Source organism: Rhinoderma darwinii, chromosome 4, assembly GCF_050947455.1.
Source record: "Rhinoderma darwinii isolate aRhiDar2 chromosome 4, aRhiDar2.hap1, whole genome shotgun sequence".
Taxonomy (NCBI): Eukaryota; Metazoa; Chordata; class Amphibia; order Anura; family Rhinodermatidae; genus Rhinoderma; species Rhinoderma darwinii.
The window spans coordinates 363,757,877-363,778,981 of NC_134690.1; the positions used below are offsets into that span (position 1 = coordinate 363,757,877).

Here is a 21,105-nt window from a genome sequence, read left to right on the forward strand (position 1 = left end):
GGTAAACCTAAAACTATAACTTATTGAGTTATCACAATGCACTGGCAGTGCAGCCCCAAAAGAAGAAATAACAAACTCTATTCTACTACATCTGTCTTTATACTGTGAATGATTGTTTACATTGAAAGAACTTGGGACACTTAACATTGTATTAAATTTGATTTCGAAGGAGGCCTAACTGAAGAATAATATAAAATTGTCCCTTAGTATACATTAAAAGGGCGAAAAACAGGTTTTAAATATCCTCTATACTAAGATATAATCCCTTAAAGGGGATGTATAGCGAAAACAATCCCTTTCCTTCTACTTTGTTAGGGTATATGGACATCATGCTTAGAACAACTACTCTATGAGCCGGAGTGGAGAGTCACTGAGTATCATCGGCTATCACTCTAGCAGACCGGGCTCATGCATGTATTACATAAACGTCTTTTATTTGAATGTCTGCCATGTAATACTACATTGACTGGCTGCAACTTCCCCTGGCAATAACAGCTGACCCATTTCAAGAAAGGGATGTCATGTAAGACATACCCTTTAAAATTTGAAGCCTGCAGTCTGAAATTTTGATGACAACAATTAATGTTCCGGATTTCTGTCTTGTGCATAGTTGTCATGGAGACCTTTTGTGGATCCAAATCACCAGATATATTATCAAAATTGGTGTTACTTAGTTTAGAAAAAAGACATCTGAAGGACGACCTAATCATTTTATATAAATATATCAAAGATCAATACAGAAATCAAATGATCTTTTTATACCTAGGACTATAACTATAAAAAGGAGAATCCTTAACCCCTTCCCGCCGGATCACGTTAATGTACGTCATAATCTGCGGTGCATTCCCGCATTATCACGTACAGTTACGTCCAGACGATAAACTGTCACCATGTCACTTGACATGGTGACAGCAGGCAGATCACGGCGGCGAGTAGCAACAAACACTTGCTGCTCACCGGTACAGGACCAATCAAAGTGGTTCTGTGACGTCGATGGCTGTGATTGGTCATTCAAAAATGAATGACCAATCACAGCATATGTAAACAAAACAGAGAATTCTCCTCATCGCCGACTCTGACAAGCTCATTTCTGTCAAAGAGCTTGTGAGAGTCGTCGTGTGAAGCCCTGTCAGACAGAAAAAGTTAAAATACAGTGAATAAAGATCTCTTCTAGATCTCCCCAGATCCTCCCAGATCTCCTCAGATCTCCTCAGATCTCCTCAGATCTCTCCTGTCCCAGTAGTTAGAAAATAATCCCCAAATCGCCCACCCATTACCCCAGTGAAAATACTGCGCCAGATTACGTTAGGCAATAGCCTAAATACCCCCAGATCGTCCCCTCACTGCCCAGCGAGAGAACATTGATCCGTGTCAGCGTCCAGTCCGATACACACAGATCGCCACCATTCACTGTTGCCGTGCCACATACAGTCACAGTTTTACGCAGTGACCCAGTCCGTTCCATCCTGCTCCTACGTTTTTGAGAGCGCCAGTTTGTTTCCAGTTAATAAAAACAAAAAATACAAAAAAATATATATAAAAAAAAAAAACTCTAAAAAAAAAATTTTTTTTCTTAGTGACAGTTACATTTTAGGGTTACAATAAAATTAGAGCTGTTACATTGTAGTGTCCATTACTACAATATGGCACAGAAATTTTATAGCCCAGAGGAGGCGTACGCTATGCTGTGCTCAGATACAGACTCTGCTAGCGAAGATGAAATGGAGTTCGTGCTGACATCATCTTCGTCTACCGAGTCTGATGAGCCCCCCAGCAGCACAGAAGAGTTGCTGGTTCTGACCCCCCCCCCCCGATAGTGAGGCGATATGGATGCCTGCTACAAGTTATGCCCCCCAGGTTCCCGACTTCACCGCATCCTCGGGAATCCAAGTGGAGACCACGGGGTTTGGAGAGTTCGATTTTTTAAAATTATTTTTCTCCGCTGAATTTATAAATTTAATGGTCAAACAGACTAATTTATATGCGGAACAATTTCTCGCCAACAATCCCACATCCTACTATGCCAAAGACCAAAATTGGACCCCCACAAACTCTGAGGAGCTTTGCAAATTTTCGGGCCTGTTACTGAATATGGGCCTCATAAAGAAACCCAGCATTAGGGACTACTGGTCATCGGATGTCCTATATTATACCCCCCTTTATGGCACCATTATGACCAGAAGAAGATTTGAGGTCGTCCTCAAATTTCTGCATTACGCAGATAATTCCCGCTGCCCACCCCCCAATGATCCAAATTATGACCGTTTATTTAAAATAAGGCCTGTCATAAATCATTTGAATTTAAAATTTGCCCAAATCTACACCCCAGATAAAAATATTGCGGTCGGCGAGTCTCTCGTCAGTTTTAAGGGAAGGCTCCACTTCCGTCAATACCTCCCAAATAAAAGGGCCCGGTATGGAATAAAGCTCTATAAGATCTGTGAAAGTTCCATCGGGTACACCCATTGTTTCCGGATTTATGAGGGAAGGGATTCCAAAAATCGATCCCCCAGAGTGCCCCCCTTCCCTTACTGTCAGCGGAAAAATTGTGTGGGATCTTGTACACCCGCTACTTGGCCAGGGATATCATGTCTATATAGACAATTTTTATAACAGCATCCCTCTCCAAAAGTGCCTTTTGGCAAGAGCGACAGTGGCCTGTGGCACAATCAAAAAAAATTCTAAGGGCCTCCCCAAAACCCTCCTGGGCCAGACTTTGCCAAAAGGGGAAAGCAAAGCAATGTGCAGTGACATGTTGCTAGTGAAATATAGGGACAAGAAAGATGTCCACATTCTAACTAGCATCCATAAGGATAGCAGCATCAATGTTCCAGTTCGTGGCTCCAGCACCACAACTTCCAAGCCTGCCTGCGTACTGGATTATAACCGCTTTATGGGTGGGGTGGATCTATCTGATCAGGTCATAAAGCCGTATAGTGCCATGCGTAAAAGTAAGACCTGGTACAAGAAGCTGGCAGTCCACCTCACCCAAATGGCAATGTATAACGCATTTGTGGTGTCCAGATACGCAGGCAATCGAAACACATTTCTCCAATTTCAGGAGACAATAATCAAGGCCCTTTTGTTTGACAACCCAGGAGGCGAGGGCACTTCTTTGGGAGATTATAGTTGCCGTATAATCCCAGGCCAGCACTTTCGCTCAGTAAATCCCCCCACTGACAAGAAAACAAGATCCCAGAAAAGATGTCGGGTGTGTTCCAAAAAAGGCATTAGGAAAGACACTATCTACCAGTGTGAGACATGCCCCAAAAAGCCAAGCCTATGCATCAATAAATGCTTCAAAATTTACCATACCTCCACTGAGTTTTAGTGTAATGACCGGGGGGTAGGGAAACGGACAAGTGAGCCCTAATCTACCCGCCACTCTGTCCCTGCCTACTTGCAACGACCCGTCCTAGGCGACGGGGTACAACTGGGCGGCGGTCCCTGCACTCAGTAAGTGCACGACAAACATACAAGGGAATACAAGCAAGGGAAAGGGGCAGTTGCCCACGGCAACACCGTGAGCAACCAGAGTGGTGAACGAGCCGAGTCAAGCCAGGAGTGTGCGAGGTACCAAACGAAGAGCAGAAGAGTAGTCAGTAAGCCAGGGTCTGTATGGAGCAGGAACAAAGTAGAAGGAGCTGTAGCTGGGCCAGGAAACCACACGAAAAAGAACAACAAGCAAGGAGGAACAGGAAATGCAGGTATAAATAGACAGAGGGCGGGAGCTAGCTGAGTCTGGCCAGGCTGCGATAGGCTCTCCCACTCCTAAGCCTGCCAGCCTGAGTGGTGGAAGCTGGAGTCAGTCTCAGGGATGAAGATTCAGGTGCTGACTAATTAATTAAGGGAGTTAACCCCGAAGCTGTGCCTGGCAGATCCTTTACAGTTAGATTATTTTATTTATACACCCGTTTATTTTACAAATTGGCCATTCTAAATTGATTTTTGAAGCAGAGTAATTTTATATCAAATAATTTTTGCCCACAAAATTTAAAAGAAGCCCAAACAAAACTAAAAATTCTTACTGCACCCCTGGATGAATACCTAAAGTGGCTTCACGTTATAATTAGTAACACCAAATTAAAAAATGTTTGAAAAACCCCTAACAAAATTCTCACTATACCCCTAGATAAATACCTACGTGGTTTCACGTTATAATTGGTCACACAAAATTAAAATATTTTTGAAAAACCCCTAACAAAATTCTCAATATACCCCTAGATGAATACCTTGAAGGGTAGAGTTTTCAAAATAATGTCAGTTGGAATCACTGAAATAGCATACTTGAGATAAAAATTAAATTTTTATTTGACAGCATCATTTCATATAAATGTAATATTCCTTCAATACATATATTTTTTAATAATTTTACTGAGTTTGCCTATTATTATAACTGATTGATGGGGCTAAAGAGATGTATGACTAGTCCCTTTGAAAAAAAGAAGTGACATTATAAAGCCCTGTTCTTTCATCCTGTGAACATGCTCAAGTTCTAATTTTTTTCCTCCAGTTCTCAAATATATTGCCCTTCAGTCCAATACAGTTCTAATTTAAATTCTCCCTGCTTTAACTGTTGTTAACAGCTGTGGACTGACACATTTGTTGGTCATCTGCTTTGTTGGCATGACACAGTTACATACACTGGCAAATGCACTTCTACGGGTTAATATGCTGTGGAAGGCAACCATGTACCAAAAATAATAGATTTGGTAAAAAAATTACCACCTAAATACCATGATTCTGGCTATGAACCTAGCGGTACAAACACTCATTAAACCACTAGGTGAATACCTTAGGGGTGCAGTTTTCAAAATGGGGTCACTTTTGGGGGGTTTCTACTGTTTTGGTCCCTCCAGGGCCTTGAAAACACGACATGGCACCGAAAACCATTCCAACAATATCTGCGCTCCAAATGGCACTTCTTCCCTTCTGAGCCCTTCTGTGGGTCTAAACAGCCGTTTATGACCACATGTGGGGTATTTCCGTAATCGGGAGAAATAGCTTTACAAATGTTGGGGTGCTTTTTCTCCTTTATTCCTTTTAAAAATTAGAAAATTCTATGTTTTTTCTGAAACACAGTAGATTTTCATCTTCACAAACTAATTCTAATAAATTCAGCAAAAGACCCGTGGGGTCAAAATGTTAACTATACCCCTAGAAAAATTTCTTGAGGGGTGTAGTTTCCAAAATAGGGTCACTTTTGGGGGTTTCTACTGTTTTGGTCCCTCCAGGGCTTTGAAAACACGACATGGCACCGAAAACCATTCCAACAATATCTGCGCTCCAAATGGCAGTCCTTCCCTTATGAGCCCTGCTGTGGGTCTGAACAACAGTTAATTATCACATATGGGGTATTGCCGTAATCGGGAGAAATTGCTTTACAAATGTTGGGGGGCTTTTTCTCCTTTATCCCTTGTAAAAATTAGAAAATTCTATGTTTTTTCAGAAACAAAGTCGATTTTCATCTTCACAAGCTAATTATAATAAATTCAGCAAAAAACCTGTGGGGTCAAAATGTTAACTATACCCCTAAAAAAATTCCTTGAGGGGTGTAGTTTCCAAAATGGGGTCACTTTTGGGGGTTTCTACTGTTTTGGTCCCTCCAGTGCGTTGCAAACGCGACATGGCACCATAAACAATTCCAGCAAAATCTGCGCTCCAAAATCCAAATGTCGCTCCTTCCCTTCTGAGCTTTGGCGTGGGTCTAAACAACCGTTTATTACCACATATGGGGTATTGCCGTAATCGGGATAAATTGCTTTACAAATGTTGGGGGGCTTTTTCTCCTTTATTCCTTGTAAAAATTAGAAAATTCTATGTTTTTTCAGAAACAAAGTCGATTTTCATCTTCACAAGCTAATTATAATAAATTCAGCAAAAAACCTGTTGGGTCAAAAGGCTAACTATACCCCTAGATAAATTCCTTGAGGGGTGTAGTTTCCAAAATGGGGTCACTTTTGGGAGTTTTCCACTGTTTTGGCACCACAAGACCTCTTCAAACTGGACATGGTGCCTAAAATATATTCTACAAAAAGGAGGCCCCAAAATCCACTAGGTGCTACTTTGCTTCTGAGGCCTTTGCTTCAGTTCAGTAGCGCACTAGGGCCACATTTGGGATATTTCTAAAAACTGCAGAATCTGGCCAATAAATATTGAGTTGCGTTTCTTGGGTAAAACCTTCTGTGTTACAGAAAAAAAATGTATTACAAATGAATTTTGGCCAAAAATATGAAATTTGTAAATTTCCCTTCTACTTTATTTTAATTCCTGTGAAATGGTTCAAAGGGTTAAAACACTTTCTGAATGCTGTTTTGAATACTTTGAGGGGTGCAGTTTTAAAAATGGGGTGATTTATGGGGACTTTCTAATATTTAAGGCCCTCAAAGCCACCTCACAACTGAACTGGTCCCTGAAAAAATAGCCTTTTGAAATTTTCTTGAAAATGTAGGAAATTGCTGAGAAAGTTCTATGTCTTGTAACGTCTTAGAAAAATAAAAGGACGTTCAAAAAACGATGCAAACATAAAGTAGACATATGGGATATGTGAAATAGTAGCTATTTTGGGTGGTATAACCATCTGTTTTACAAGCAGATACATTTAAATTTAGAAAAATGCTAATTTTTGCAAATTTTCTCTAAATCTTGGTGTTTTTCCCAAATAAATATTAAATTTATCGACCAAATTTTTTCACTACCATAAAGTACAATATGTCACGAGAAAACAATCTCAGAATCGCTTGGATCGGTAAAAGCATTCCGGAGTTATTACCACATAAAGAGACACATGTCAGATTTGTAAAAATGGGTCTGGTCCTGAAGGCCAAAATGAGCTCGGTCCTGATGGGGTTAAAGTGTAGCTAAACGTTTGACAAACTTCTGACATGTCATAGTGACATGTCAGAAGTTTGTATTGGTGGGGGTCCGAGCACTGAGACCCCCACCAATCGCTAGAACGAAGCAGCTGAAGCGCTCGTATGAGCGGCGCTCAGCCGCTTCGTGTCTGTTCGGCTTTTTCTGTGAAATCAGAAACCAAAACCAAACACAGTCCGTACGCATCTGTAATGTATATTGAACAAATCAAAATGCCATCCACCTATCTCCCCTCTGTCGCTGCCGGCCTTAGTGGGTAAGAGTCAGGACATTCGTATAAAAATTCATTACTGTATGAGCCAGCAAATTGTATTACAATAACCGAAAAATAAAGTTGCAATGAAAAATTTCACACTTGGGAGCGTTGTCCATTACTTTGATTTACAAACAGCTTTGGGGTCCCGACAAGTCATTGATAAACATTCCCAATGGGTTTATTTGATTGGATTTCAACCATGGTATTTTGCATTTAATCAATGACCATTAGTTCTTTATCATTGATATTAGTGTTGTCTCACAGGTAAGAGTGGCATCCCGACATTATGTTTACATCACTGTTTTCTCCTTCCCATGCAACATAAAAATATTTGGTTGGCTACAAAGTTAGTTCAAACTAAACATCTTATGGCTTTTGTACTTTAGCTAAAGCATGTTTATCTTATTTCTACTTAGGAGTGGACTGATGAGATTTTCAGTCTGGCAACAAACTTGCTGGCACAGAACATGTCCCGGGATGCATTTCTGGAAAAAGCGTAAGTATCTTCAATATTTATTGCAAGCAACGTTGCTGCTTTCCAAGCTAATTTCCTTTTTCTTACGTTAGGCATTTTAAACTCTATTGTTTATCCTTAAATAAGATGTCACTTTTATAAACATCACTTTTCCTCTTGGAAGTAACTGAGAGTATGAGAAGTTTCAGACAGGCAGAGAGACAGACTGTGGTCTGAGAAAGAGCTTTTGTAAAGAATTGGATATATTTACCAAGCCAAGAACATACAAGTACTGTTTTCATGTTGTTTTGGACATAGAAATGGAAGTAGCGGAAAGTTCTAAGTAAATTCAGACGTTCAGGAGATGGTCAAGTCTGTTTGTATCCAGAAGGAAATATAGAGTAATGTGTTTCTACTGAAGATAATTTACAGGCCGATTCCGTTTTGGGTGCAATACAAGTTGTTATTTTTGTATAATGCAACTCTTTGCCCAGTCTGATAGGTCACGTTTGCCAGTGTAAAAGGTACTTTCTCATTACTGCCCATAGTGTATTGCCAATGCACTATACCATACTCTCCATGCCTCATTTCTGAAAACTAGTTCCGATCGAAACGTTGACCAGAATAATTACATCAATCAGGAGGGGGGAGGAAGGTGAAGAGACCAAAAACTATGCATTTCTGTAAAAACTGGGAGATTAAGTAACAAAATTACAGTTTCATAGATACTAAATGGCTGCTATAGAAAGAAAAGCACAACGTAGTGATAGAACGAGCGGAGTCCTCAATACAGCTAAGGTGTCATTCTTGACTATTGAACTAATACTTTTACCATCAATTTGTACAACCTTAGGCCTCATTCAGACGAACGTTGTATACGTCCGTGTGCTGTCCGTTAACACAACGGACAGCACATGGACGTATACAACTTTATAACAACGGACAGCACACGGACCTATACAATTCAATGGGGCTATTTAAACATGCTTGATTTTTCACGCACCGTCTTTTCACTGCGTGAAACTCGCAGGATGTCCTATTCTAGTCCGTTTTAGCGGACCATGCGCCTATTGAATTCTGCGGGTGCGTGAAAATCACGGACAGCACACGGACGTCATCCGCGTGCTCTACGTCTTTCACGCCATAGTTGCTAAAGAAAGGCTGAGAGAAAAAAAATCTAAGAATGTGCACCAACACTGAAATAAAAAACTGATGGCACACGGAACACACACTGATGGCCCACGGAACTGCAATTCTTGAAAAACGGTGAATTTTTTTACGCTCGCAAAACGGACATGTTCGTCTGAATAAGGCCTTACAGTAAAACAGGGGATATACTTATCAGCAACTGCTGCAGTAGCAAAACCTTCTTCTAGGCTTTTTCGACCTGCAGCATAGCCTCTGATCAGGACTAAGGTTTGACCAAACTTTTTCCGTTTACTTGTTGTCAAGAAGTTAATAGAAACCCCCCTGGTTTAAGCTTTCCTTTAATTCTAAGAATGTTCCTGTATAGAAAAAAAAATAGCATTTCTACATAAAACTTTCCTGAAGTTGAGACTACATGGAGACATTTTGTAGCACAAAAGCATCAGTTGTAACTCTTAAACAACCGTTCTAGTCTAGAGATATACACATTGCCTGTATCGCAGTGTATTCCTCTGCAGATGATGCTTTGTTAAAGGGGGTTCCCCACTATAGCAACTGATAGTATATCGCTAGGATTTGCCATAATTTACTGATTGGTGGATTTCTGATGGGCTCATTCACAGATTGTCCTGCACAACATTGCTCCCGGCTATCCACTGTGCAGAGAACTACAACACCGCTTCCTTTTTGTCTCTTCGTTTTAGGGATCGGTGTTTGTCTCGGAGACCAGACTCTTACAATCAGAAAATCCCAGTGATTTGCCAAAGTGTGCTTAGCTGGGAATACCCTTTTAAAACTGTAGCCCTAGACTAATGGTGTTAACAGAACTAGATATCCACTGCTGGAGTGTGGCCTTCATGTCCTAATCTCTGCCCCATGTTCTTGAATACTTTTTGCTGTCCTACAATATTCAAGACACCAAAGTTTGGCACGAGATATCACCTACATATGTCCTAAAAGGGCAATGGAAAATGTGTTTCAAAAACATTACCACCCTTTAAATAGGCTGTTGGTATCACTACTTCTATATAAGGTGTCAGTAAATGCAGGTAGATTTTCTATAAGAAGAGCTACAACATCAATTTCTATAACAGGTCTTTCTAGTAAAGGCTCTATGAAAACTTATAAAGATAGAGTAGACAGCAGCGAAGACATATTATCCACAGTTTCCAGAAATAAAACCTTCCGATATTTATAGAGTATAACCGGCACTTTTATAATAAATAATCAGTAAGTTTCTTAAGTGTTTACGAAGTGCACATGACATGAATAAAAGTGACACAAAGTGAAATTTGGGCAATAACAAGCCGTCAATTTGTGTGAGGGAAGATCCTGCTCTGGATTTGAACGTGCCAAGTAACTAAGGCCATTTTAGCTGCTTGTGTACATAAAGGCATACAGGTTCTTAAATAAAATTGGGAAAGGCTAGAAGGTCATTTGGAATATTCTGCCAAAGGAAATGGGAAATCTCTTTGGGAAATAATACAAATATAATTCTCAGAAAAACATATTACTCAACTTATATAGTCAAAAGTCAAATTGTGAAGTGTTTTTAGTCTTTTTTTTTTTTTTAGTACATTTTGGCGCACATGTCATTGTCAGTGTGTCGTATTTCTTATAATGCAGCATGTAAGGTAAAGCACAGTAATGTGTGTAATATTTATTTACAGGTTATTGATGAAGCAGAGATGTATTTGTCATTTATCTATCTCCTTTGGGAGCCATGATAAATCCTTGCAATTTTATGGAAAGCCAAAAATAACACAGAAATACTTATCTTTATAAAACTGTTCTGTTAGAAGAGCTAGGCTGTAGGAAGGGAATTAAATCCCTACCATTCCCGTGTGATTCCGTAAGTAGAGTAAGGGCACAAGTTTATAGCAGCCTTTACTAGGACTATGGGACAGCAAGTAAAAGCTTCTTTTAAACACTTCGATGGGAATGCTTTAGGGAAATAACATTTTATTAGACTCCTTTCTTTTCATCCTATGTTTTTTCATTCAAAACTGAGAAATATGTAAATAATTGTTCTCTAACTGGCTGCAGAAGGAGCCTCCCACCACTGCTCTGTCTGTGGTAGGAGACAAAGAATAATAGGCCCCGCCCCTGACTAAGCCCCGACCCTCAGCTGTATGCAAGAAAATTATCCCCCGCAAACAGACAGACCAATTTACTTTTAATTAAATAATTTGTTTTTACAATACAGCTTCTATGTATCCTGTATACATTGAAGCTGTATCGTTCTCTCTTACCCGATTCCATCAGTTCAGCTGAACTGATGGCTCGGCTGAAAGCTGGTCCTGCGTGTCTCTGACACAGGATACAGCTAATAACGATTCGTAACTTAGATGTGATCAATATTAGCTGGATCCTGCGTGTCAGAGACACACAGGACCCGATCTCAGCCAAGCCATGAGTTTAGCTGAACTAACGGAATCAGCTGAGAGAGAACAATACAGCTTCAATGTATACAGGATACATAGAAGCTGTATAGTAAAAAGTAAAAACATTTTTTCATAAGTCAATATAAAATTTGTTTAAAAACACATTCAAAAAATACTTTCAAAGGTGTACATATCCTTCAAGGAAACAATTCTAATACTAGAACATTGTAAATTGCAATAGGGTTTTTGTCATTTTTTTTATTTTATTCTGTGGACCGTGAAGTATGATAAAATTCCACACAATGGGGCAGATTTACTAATACTGTCTAAGTTTTAGACAGTGTAAATTTAGATCAGGCAGTCAGAAGATCTGCCAAATTTATCAAAGTGTTGCATGCTGTATGGTAAATTTGGCACATCTAGCTAGACAGTTTAGAGACTTTTCTCTTGCATATACTACCCCTTGGTTGGCTTCGTTTAAGCTAGTTTTTTTGTGCCAAAATCTTGGCACACAGCGCACATTTTAATCCACTACCCTTAACCCCAAAGCAACACACCCTTGTCGAGCGTGGCGCAAAACGTTTCAAAACTGTTTAGAAATGTGACGAAAAACCGAATTCTGCCTCAATTTGAAAAGTAAATCTGCCCAAATGTTTTACTTTAAATTTATTTAAAAGTTACAATAAAATAAAGGTCATCTTTGTCATATTAGAAATTATATTTTCCTGCATTATAATTGAAAAACATCCTCTGGTTTACCATGCAGTGTAATCATTGTTAATTATAGGTTTAGAAGCCAGACCACTAAATATTAAATCTTTTTAGGAGGTTAGATATGGTGTGCCACAGGTCTTACAGAATTATTTCATGCTGCCAGCTGTAAAATTAAACCAGCATTGGACTGCATGACTCTGAGACTCTTAAAGGCCATGTACACCTTTTGAAAGGAAACGTATTATTATTTTTTTTTACTTTTTACGATACAGCTTCTATGTATCCTGTAGGCATAGAAGCTGTACTGTTCTTTCTGAGCCATGTCTGTCAGATCAACTGAACTGACAGCTCGGCTGAGATCGGGTCCTGTTTGTCTCTGGCACACAGAATCCACCTAATAACAATCACATCTAAGTTATGAACTTAGACATGATCGATATTAGGTTGATTGGATGTGTCAGAGACACACAGGACCAGCTTTCAGTCGAGCCACCAGTTCAGCTGAACAGACGGACGTGACTCAGACAGAACGATACAGATTTTATGTATGCAACATACAAAGAAGCTGTATTGTAAAAAGTAAAAAATAATAATAAAAGTCTATTTAAAAGTTGTTTAAAAATACATAAAATATTGATTTATTAAAAAAATAAATATATATATATATATATATATATATATATATATATATATATATTTATTTATTTATTTATTTATTTATTTTTCAAAGGTGTAAATAGCCTTTAAATCGAAAAAATTATCAGCAAGTGAAAAAGTACTTTGCTGGATACCACAACATCACAATCCAATCATGCTCCAAGTCACAGCTCAAAAATAGTTGTTACAGAAGCAATGGCTTATTTTTCTAGTAAAACCTACATGTTTATAACATGTTTATGTTGTTTTTGCAAAAATGCTACAAACAGGGAAACTCCTCCAACCTGATGTACACTAAACGCAAATCATAAACCCACCGTAAAGAGTTGCACGCTTCTTAGAGGAGCATAATAGTTGCACAGTCATATTGTATCAAGTAAGGCTTGAATTCAAGGATAACATGAATGTGAAATCTAAACTGGCATCCGACACTGGCAGCTTTGTGCTTTCGTGACATTCCAAATATGACTCAACTATTTCTCTGCTACAATGAAATAACGCACAACTTTGTAATGCATATCCTGCCCTACATTCAGTAAATGATTAAAAGGTCAATTGTGAAGAGCAGATGGAAGATGGCATAGTCAGCAGGTTCCATATTTCAGAGCTATGAGAAAGTGTCCTTAAAGAGGCTCTGTCACCAGATTGTGCAACCCCTATCTGCTATTGCAGCAGATCGGCGCTGCAATGTAGATTACAGTAACGTTTTTATTTTAAAAAACGAGCATTTTTGGCCAAGTTATGACCATTTTTGTATTTATGCAAATGAGGCTCGCAAAAGTCCAAGTGGGCGTGTATTATGTGCGTACATCGGGGCGTTTTTAATACTTTTACTAGCTGGGCGTTCTCATTGTTCCAGCCCATTGTTACAGTGTGATTGTGCAGTGAAAGAAGCTGGGCTGGAACAATGAGAAGTGTATGACGCTGATTGGTCACTGATTGGTCAGCGTCATACACTTCTTTACAACACCCACTTGGTCAAAAGTAAAAACACGCCCAGCTGGTCTTTAAGAAACTAAATCTAAAATTGCTCATAACTTGCTCAAAAATGATCATTTTTCAAAATAAAAACCACTGCTGTTATCTACATTACAGCGCCAATCAGACTATGTAGAAGATAGGGCACTTATAATGTGGTGACAGAGCCTCTTTAAGATTAACTAGAATGGAGATTGTGAGCCAGACCTCTCGTTCAACATTAGTGGAGGAATTGGTAAAAATTCCCACAGACACAATCCAAAATCTTGTAGAAAGCCTTCCCAGAAGAGAGGAAGCTGCAAAGGGGGAAAATAACTCCATACTAATGCCTATAAATTCAGAATAGGATGTTATAAAAGCTCCTGTAGGTCTAATGTGTAAGTGTCCCAAAACAATTGTCCATATAGTTAATTTTTATATATATATATACACACACACATACATACATACATATATATATATATATGTATGTGTGTGTGTGTGTATATATATATACAGATATGTGTGCAAAGCTAAATAATACAAAAGCCCATGTCATTTGTATGAATTGAGGTGTATGCACATTTGGATTGAATACCTGTAGAACGTACAGCACTGAAGGTAATGATATGTAATAACTTCTCTGCAGCAGTATGATTGATGTTTTCACACGGTGTTCCTCTTCAGTCACTCATACAATCTAATTTTCATGTCTGGCAAAGAGCAGGAATCCGCTATCAGGCAAGAAGCTGAATGTTCATTCTGGGATTTCCAGACTTCTATCAATAATGTTGCTTTTCATAATGTAAGGTTATCATTACAGTGAAATCATATAAGATATTTTCCCCATTTGTTTAAAGGGCAAAGCTAAATTTCTCTGCATTTCGCACAATGTAATCTGTTAGACAAACTGGTATAGAAATCACAGAACAAAAAAAAGTGCAATGCGACTACATTGAATACAGAATGATAAACCGATGAAGGGTGAAAACTATGAAGCATATCTTTGGGCTATTAATAGCCTAATCCTAAATGCACAAACTGTGGCACCACTGGTGATGGTCAAGGTGAAGGTAACACCTCAGAGTGCTAATTTATAATGCTCAGAACCTGTAATGATAGGGGTAGGGAAACGGACAAGTGAGCCCTAATTTACACTCCACTCTGTCCCTGCCTACTTGCAATGACCCGCCCTAGGCGACGGGGTACAACTGGGCGGCGGTCCCTACGCTCAGTAAGTTCACGAGACAAACAAACAAGGGTACACAAAGCTAAGGGAAATGGGGCAGTTGCCCACGGCAACACTGTGAGCAACAAGAGAGGTGAATGAGCCAAGTCAAACCAGGAGTGTACGAGGTACCAAACGCAGAGCAGGAGAGTAGTCAGTAAGCCAGGGTCAGTATGGAGCAGGATCAAATAGTCAGAAGCTGTAGCAAGGCCAGGAAACCACACGAGAAGAATCACAAGCAAAGGAGGAACAGGAAAGGCAGGTATAAATAGACCGAGGGCGGGAGCTAGCTGAGTCTGGCCAGGCTGCGATAGGCTCTCCCACTCCTAAGCCTGCCAGCCTGAGTGGTGGAAGCTGGAGTCAGTCTCAGAGACATAGACTCAGGTGCCGACTGATTACCTATGGGAGTTAACCCCGAAGCTGTGCCTGGCAGATCCTTTACAGAACCACTGACACTTGTACCTCCAGGCTAGAAGTTTAATTTGTTACCAAGTTGTATGTGGTCTTGAACTTTGGGGCCATGAAAAATGCCCCATGGTGTAATTTATTTAAAAACTGTCCCAAATGCCATAGTTTTACATGGGATTACATGGGTTTCGGTGGGACTGTGCACATTTGTATATTATTTTAAAAGGATCATATTTTCCAAAATGTTCTCCTGCCATATGGTGAAGTATAATTCACCACTGCAGAAGACATGTTTCCATTTCTTTAGAATTAGTTTGGAACTCTTCAAAGTTTGTCACTCTTGTTCTGCGTGCTTGATGGATGAATATTGACTTGATAGATGACAAAAAATCCCTCTCTGCTCCATTAAATATCCATATTCATAGAAGTGTCAACTATAAAGCTTGTGGGTGAGAAGTCATGTTCCTCAGGCTGTTCTTCATGGTATAGGCAGGGCCTTTCAATATCAATGAACGAACATCCTAATTCTGCAGCATATAAAGTAGTGAGATTCTCGTCTTGTGATAACCCCCATGAACATTGCCAATATTATATATTTTATTATGTTATATTTATTTATACTCTGATGTGTCCACACTTAACTTTTCTTGAATTGCATTAAGTTATACAATTTTCATAATATTAATTCAATAAAATATTGTGCCAGCCAGTAAAAAATATGTAAACATGTTATTTTTAACATTGGAGTCTACGGGGAATGGATGGCATCCTTCAGAAACATCCGTCACCGCCATCCAGTAAAAAAACTAAAAACTATACGATAAAGATATAGGTTTTTAAAACATGGGAGTCTATGGGGGAGGGATGGCTGACGGATGACTTCCATCGGAGGCATCTGTCTGAAGTATACGTTTTTTTTACATGTTCGTTTAACATCTTGTGCCACACATCTCCGGACATGTCGAGTTTAGATATAAGTTAAGGGAGAACACATCTGTAAGTGCCAACATATACCGCAGCACTTTTCAGAATTTCTCATTACTAACTGTCCCCAGTAGAGCTCACAATTTAAATTCTCTATCTGTATGGATTTTTTTTCCTAAATTAGATGTAGAGGAACTTGGATGGCCCACACACAACTCTGACTTAAATTCCATTAAACATGTGTGGAATGATCTAAACTTCCAAAATCGGTACCTGACCTCACTAATGCTCTTATGGTGGATTTTCCAAAATCTAGTCTCCTACATGGGTGACTTAAAATGAATGCTTATAGTTTTGATTTGGAACATTCAACAAACACATAGATGTGATGATCAGGTGATATGGCACAATGGGGGAAATTTATCAATTGATTTGCACCAGCATTTTGGCATAGAAAAGTTTCAAATTATGATGCAAGGCCATATTTGCATTATCATTTAAAGGGGTTTTGCGAGTTATTCCAAAAAGTGGCAAGGGTATGAGGAATGTATAAAAAAAAACATTACTCACCTCGCAGATCCCAGGCGTACCAGCGCCGTTGCTCCGGTCCTCCCCGCCACTGTTTATTGACATGGCTGCAGCGATGACATGCTTCTATACCTTCATGATCAGTGCAGCCAATCACTGGTCTCAGTTGGTATACGATGATTGGCTGAAGCGATCACATGAGTATACGGGCACGTTATCGCTGCAGCCATGTCAATATACAGCGGCAGGTAGGACCGGAGTAACGGCGCTAGTACACTGAGGATCTGCGAGGTGAGTGATGGCTTTTTTTTATGTATTCCTTATACCCCTGACACTTTTTGGAATAACTCTGAAAACCCCTTTATGTTTAAAGCCAGGAAATGGTGAAAAAAGCAGAGAAAACAAACAAACTCACTTTCTGGCTTTAGGACAGCCCAAGATGCACCAAATTTATTAAAAGACATGCACATCTTAATAAATTTGGTGCATTTTACTCCAAGGCACTGCAGTTAAGATTGGCATATAAGAACACTCCATAGTATCAAAAATAGCCTCCTAGCCCAGGTTCGTGATAGTGTGAGCTGGCGTTCCCCTTGGGTTGCTGTATTGGGCAGTCACGCACACGGAAACAGGGTAAAACAGACACAGCGGGTACTTTTTATTTGCACCAAACAAACAGATCCTTTTTGTACAGAGTTTGCGTCCACTGGGTAAAGCAACCAACAAAACAATATAACTTTGTTGAAAAACAATCTTTAAAGTTCTCACCCTGTAGCAGCCACCACCTGAGTGTGCAAATCCCCTTTGTTAGGTGCTTCGGTCATAGCAGTCTCCCTGGAGGAATAACAACCTCCTTCCTCCTCACTCTCTCTCTTCACACTGTCAGCTTCCCTTTTAATCAGGGCCAGCTGAGACTCAGAACCTCTAGAAATCAAAACCTGGAGTGGAGGTATGGGAATGGCCATCCCACCCAGAATCTTTACAGCCATTCCTAAATCCCGGACCCTGAAATCCAGCCTAAAAAACTCCTGCTCACGAACTAACCTTGTGAGCAACGAACTTCCCAGAGATTTACACCACTGAGATAAGAAATTTCAGTGGCACATACCTACCCTCTACCAGTCTTCCTACTGACTGTTTACAATAGATATAATTTTTGTAGAGCAAGTAAAATTACCCGAAATGTAAAGTAGATGTAAAAATACAAAAGTGGCTGAAAATATTATATTATTAATTTACATTGACATGAAAAGCTTACTATAGCCTAACTATTTGCATTATATAGAGCATTTTCTTTCCGTAAACTTCAGTGTGCTGTGCCAGTCTTAGCTGAATTGCTGCCCGCATTTTTAGGTTTACAGATGCTTTAGGAGGGCTTCTCAGCTCACAAACAATATATCAAGAGGAGATTAAACAAGAATGGAGATGCTGTCCCATTACAACCAGAGAAATCTACAATAGAGATGCCTACTGTAATTACATACGCAGTCATCCGCCTGAGCCTGGCACTCCTGGGTATAGAGCCCTCGCCTTGTATGCAGATAATCATTATGTGCAATTTGTGTATTGTCAGAACTGAGGACTCTGGAGTAGAAACATATAAGGACCAATCTTCTGTGTCTCTAAACATTTTTACTTATGAAAAATGTTGCTCTTTTTCCACTAACAGCCAAAACATCCAGTACAGCAGGACCGTGTGGAGGCTGCATATTCTTGTTTGCTGGAATGATATGTTGTTGTTTACCCATGATACATCACAATTAATCAAGCGATGACTGTGATATTATGCTCTGTGAACAAATGGCAAAAATGGAGTTTATAAGGAACCCCATTGTAACGTCCACAGCCGCGGACTGTCGTGCTTACCTGCCCCCCGACGGCCGCGGCTATGGACAAGTGAGCACCGGGCGGCATCTCCCTCCAGAGAGACGCCGGCACCCACTTCCGCTTCGTTGCACTAGTTCCCGTAGGGTGCGCGCGCGCGCTCGCACACGACCTTAAAAGGCCAGTGCACACACATGAGGAAAATCTGTAATTAGCCCATGATCACCCTGGACTATAAAAATGCTCTGCCCTTTCATTCATTGCCTGAGCATTGTTGTGTTTACCCGTGTTAGTCTTGCAAATGGTCCTTTAGTGTTATCCTGTTCCCAGTGTTCCCGTACCTGCTACCTGTATCCTGTGCTACCATTGTTCCTGTGCCTTAGAAAGTTGGAGTCGTATTGTGCCATTGGTCACGCCTGCTGTATTAGACCATGGCAGGTGTCTGATGCCAAGGTCGCATCCGAGCCTAGCCATTACTACTGTCTGAACTGCTACAGGTACCCTTGTGCTTGGACTATATAGACATTCACTTGGTAAACTGTTTGGCCAGCTGCTATCCCGCTACCGCGGTACGGTCCAGTGGGTCCACATACTCACAGATCGTGACAGTACGCTCAGGCCACGGACCCGGCTGGTCAACCGAAGACCGTGACGACATCACAAGCTATGCAGGCGGATATGCTAGTCTGCCAATTACGACAGGACCAACTCCAGGCGGTGAACGCCATTGCACATCGGCTGGATGCACAAGCTGCAGTCATCTCAGCATTCATTCCTGTTGCTCCGGCTGTTCCTCATGCTACACCTCCTGTCAGTAACAGTGCTGAAACCCGATTCTCGCTGCCACTACCTCCTCACTACGACAGAGATGAGAGGACCTGCAGGGGATTTCTGAACCAATGTCAGCTCCACTTCAGTCTACATGCCAGAGCATTTCCTACTGATGGCGCAAGGATCGCATTTATAGTCTCACTCCTTAATGGCACGGCCCTAGCATGGGCAAACCCTATCTGGGAACGTCAGGGACCAGAGACCCGTGACTTCCAGTGTTTCCTACAGACATTTTGCACGGTATTTGAGGAACTTGGATGAGTCTCCTCAGCAGCTGCATCTCTTCTGACCCTTCGCCAGGGGGACACCTCCATCGGCGAATATGCCATTCAGTTCCGCACCCTGGCGGCAGAGATGTCCTGGAGCAACGAGGCCTTGGTGGCTACATTCTGGCATGGACTGTCTGGTAAAATGATGGATGACCTCATACTTCTAGCCACCCGGATAGACATGAGGATCCGGGAGCGATCCCAAGAGGTTTGTCGGGAGAGAAGATTCCCTAAGTTGGCTCCTATCTTCCAGCAATCCCTGTTGCCCTCACCAGTTGTCCCACCAGAGGAGCCTATGCAGGTGGACCGGCTCAAACTGTCTGCCCAGGAGAAACACTGCAGATGCACCTCAGGACTTTGTCTGTATTGTGGCCTTGGAGGCCATGTTGTGCGTTTGTGCCCTCAGAAGCAAAAGAAACTGCAATGCCTCGGATTGGTTGGAGAGACAACCCTAGGGGGAACAGTGCTAGATAGACAGTTCTCCTGAAGACTGTCCATTACCGTGACTATAGTGTTTGGTGAAAAGACGCATCTGTTCTCTGCATATCTGGACTCAGGGTCTACAGCAAACTTCATCCAAAAAGACCTAGTGGATCTTGTCCAGTTGCCCACAGTCCCTCTCGAGACATCTTTGACTGTTGCCTCAGTGAATGGACTGCCTCCGCCCGACCCGATCGTATCTGAAACCAAGAATCTGAAGCTCCAAGTTGGAGCCCTTCATTCGGAACTAATTTTGATTCTTGTTCTGCCTAAAGCCGTCAATCCTGTCCTACTGGGCCTGCCTTGGCTCCGACTACATGCCCCAGTCCTGGACTGGAATTCCGGAGAAGTTCTCCAATGGGGCTCCAAACGTCGCAGCCGGTGTCTGTTACAGATCCATTCTGTCCAGCCTCCTCTGCCTCAGTCATTGGCAGGATTACCCCCTCATTTCTCTCAGTATGTGGATATCTCCAGCAAGAAGGATGCTGAGACGCTTCCTCCACACCGGGCTTATGACTGCCCCATTGAACTGGTTCCAAATGCGTCCCCTCCCCGTGGTCTGGTATACCTTCTCTCATTGCTAGAGACTCAGTCTATGTCGGTCTATATCAAGGAAAATCTGGAGAGGGGTTTCATGCAAAAATCCTCCTCCCCGGCCGGGTTCATCTTTGTCAAGAAAAAGACGGATCTCTTCGGCCTTGCATTGACTACCGTGGTCTCAATCAAGTCACGGTCAAGAACAGATATCCGTTACCACTAATTTCCAAACTATTTGACCACATGCGAGGAGCCAAGATCTTCGTGGGGCTTATGATTTGATATGAAGACCGCGTTAAACACTTGAGACCGGCACTACGAATACTTAGTGATGCCCTTCGGTCTGTGTAATGCTCCCGCGGTCTTCCAGGAATTTGTCAATGATATCTTCCGAGATTTTCTCTGTGTTGTGGTCTATCTCGATGATATTCTGATTTTATCTCTAGATCCGATGACTCATTGGAGGCATGTTCATCAAGTTCTACTGCAATTAAGGGAGAATCGTCTGTATGCCAAGCTGGAGAAGTGTGTCTTTGAAAAGAACTCTCTGTTCTTCCTGGGTTGCATCATCTCAGATCAAGGTTTCAAAATGGATCCTGAGAAAGTAAAGTCCGTCCTCGAATGGCCACCTCCTC

The 21,105-nt window shown here is 41.1% G+C and overlaps 1 protein-coding gene across 1 annotated transcript in view; it reads left to right on the forward strand.

Annotated features, from left to right (window-relative positions):
• The window catches only part of PLCB1 (phospholipase C beta 1), a 612,909-nt gene that overhangs the window by 347,106 nt on the left and 244,698 nt on the right, over nt 1-21,105 (forward strand). Inside the window, exon 5 of the mRNA XM_075863061.1 lies at nt 7,546-7,625. Within this exon, the coding sequence (XP_075719176.1) occupies nt 7,546-7,625 (80 nt within the window). The remainder of the gene's footprint in view (nt 1-7,545; nt 7,626-21,105) is intronic.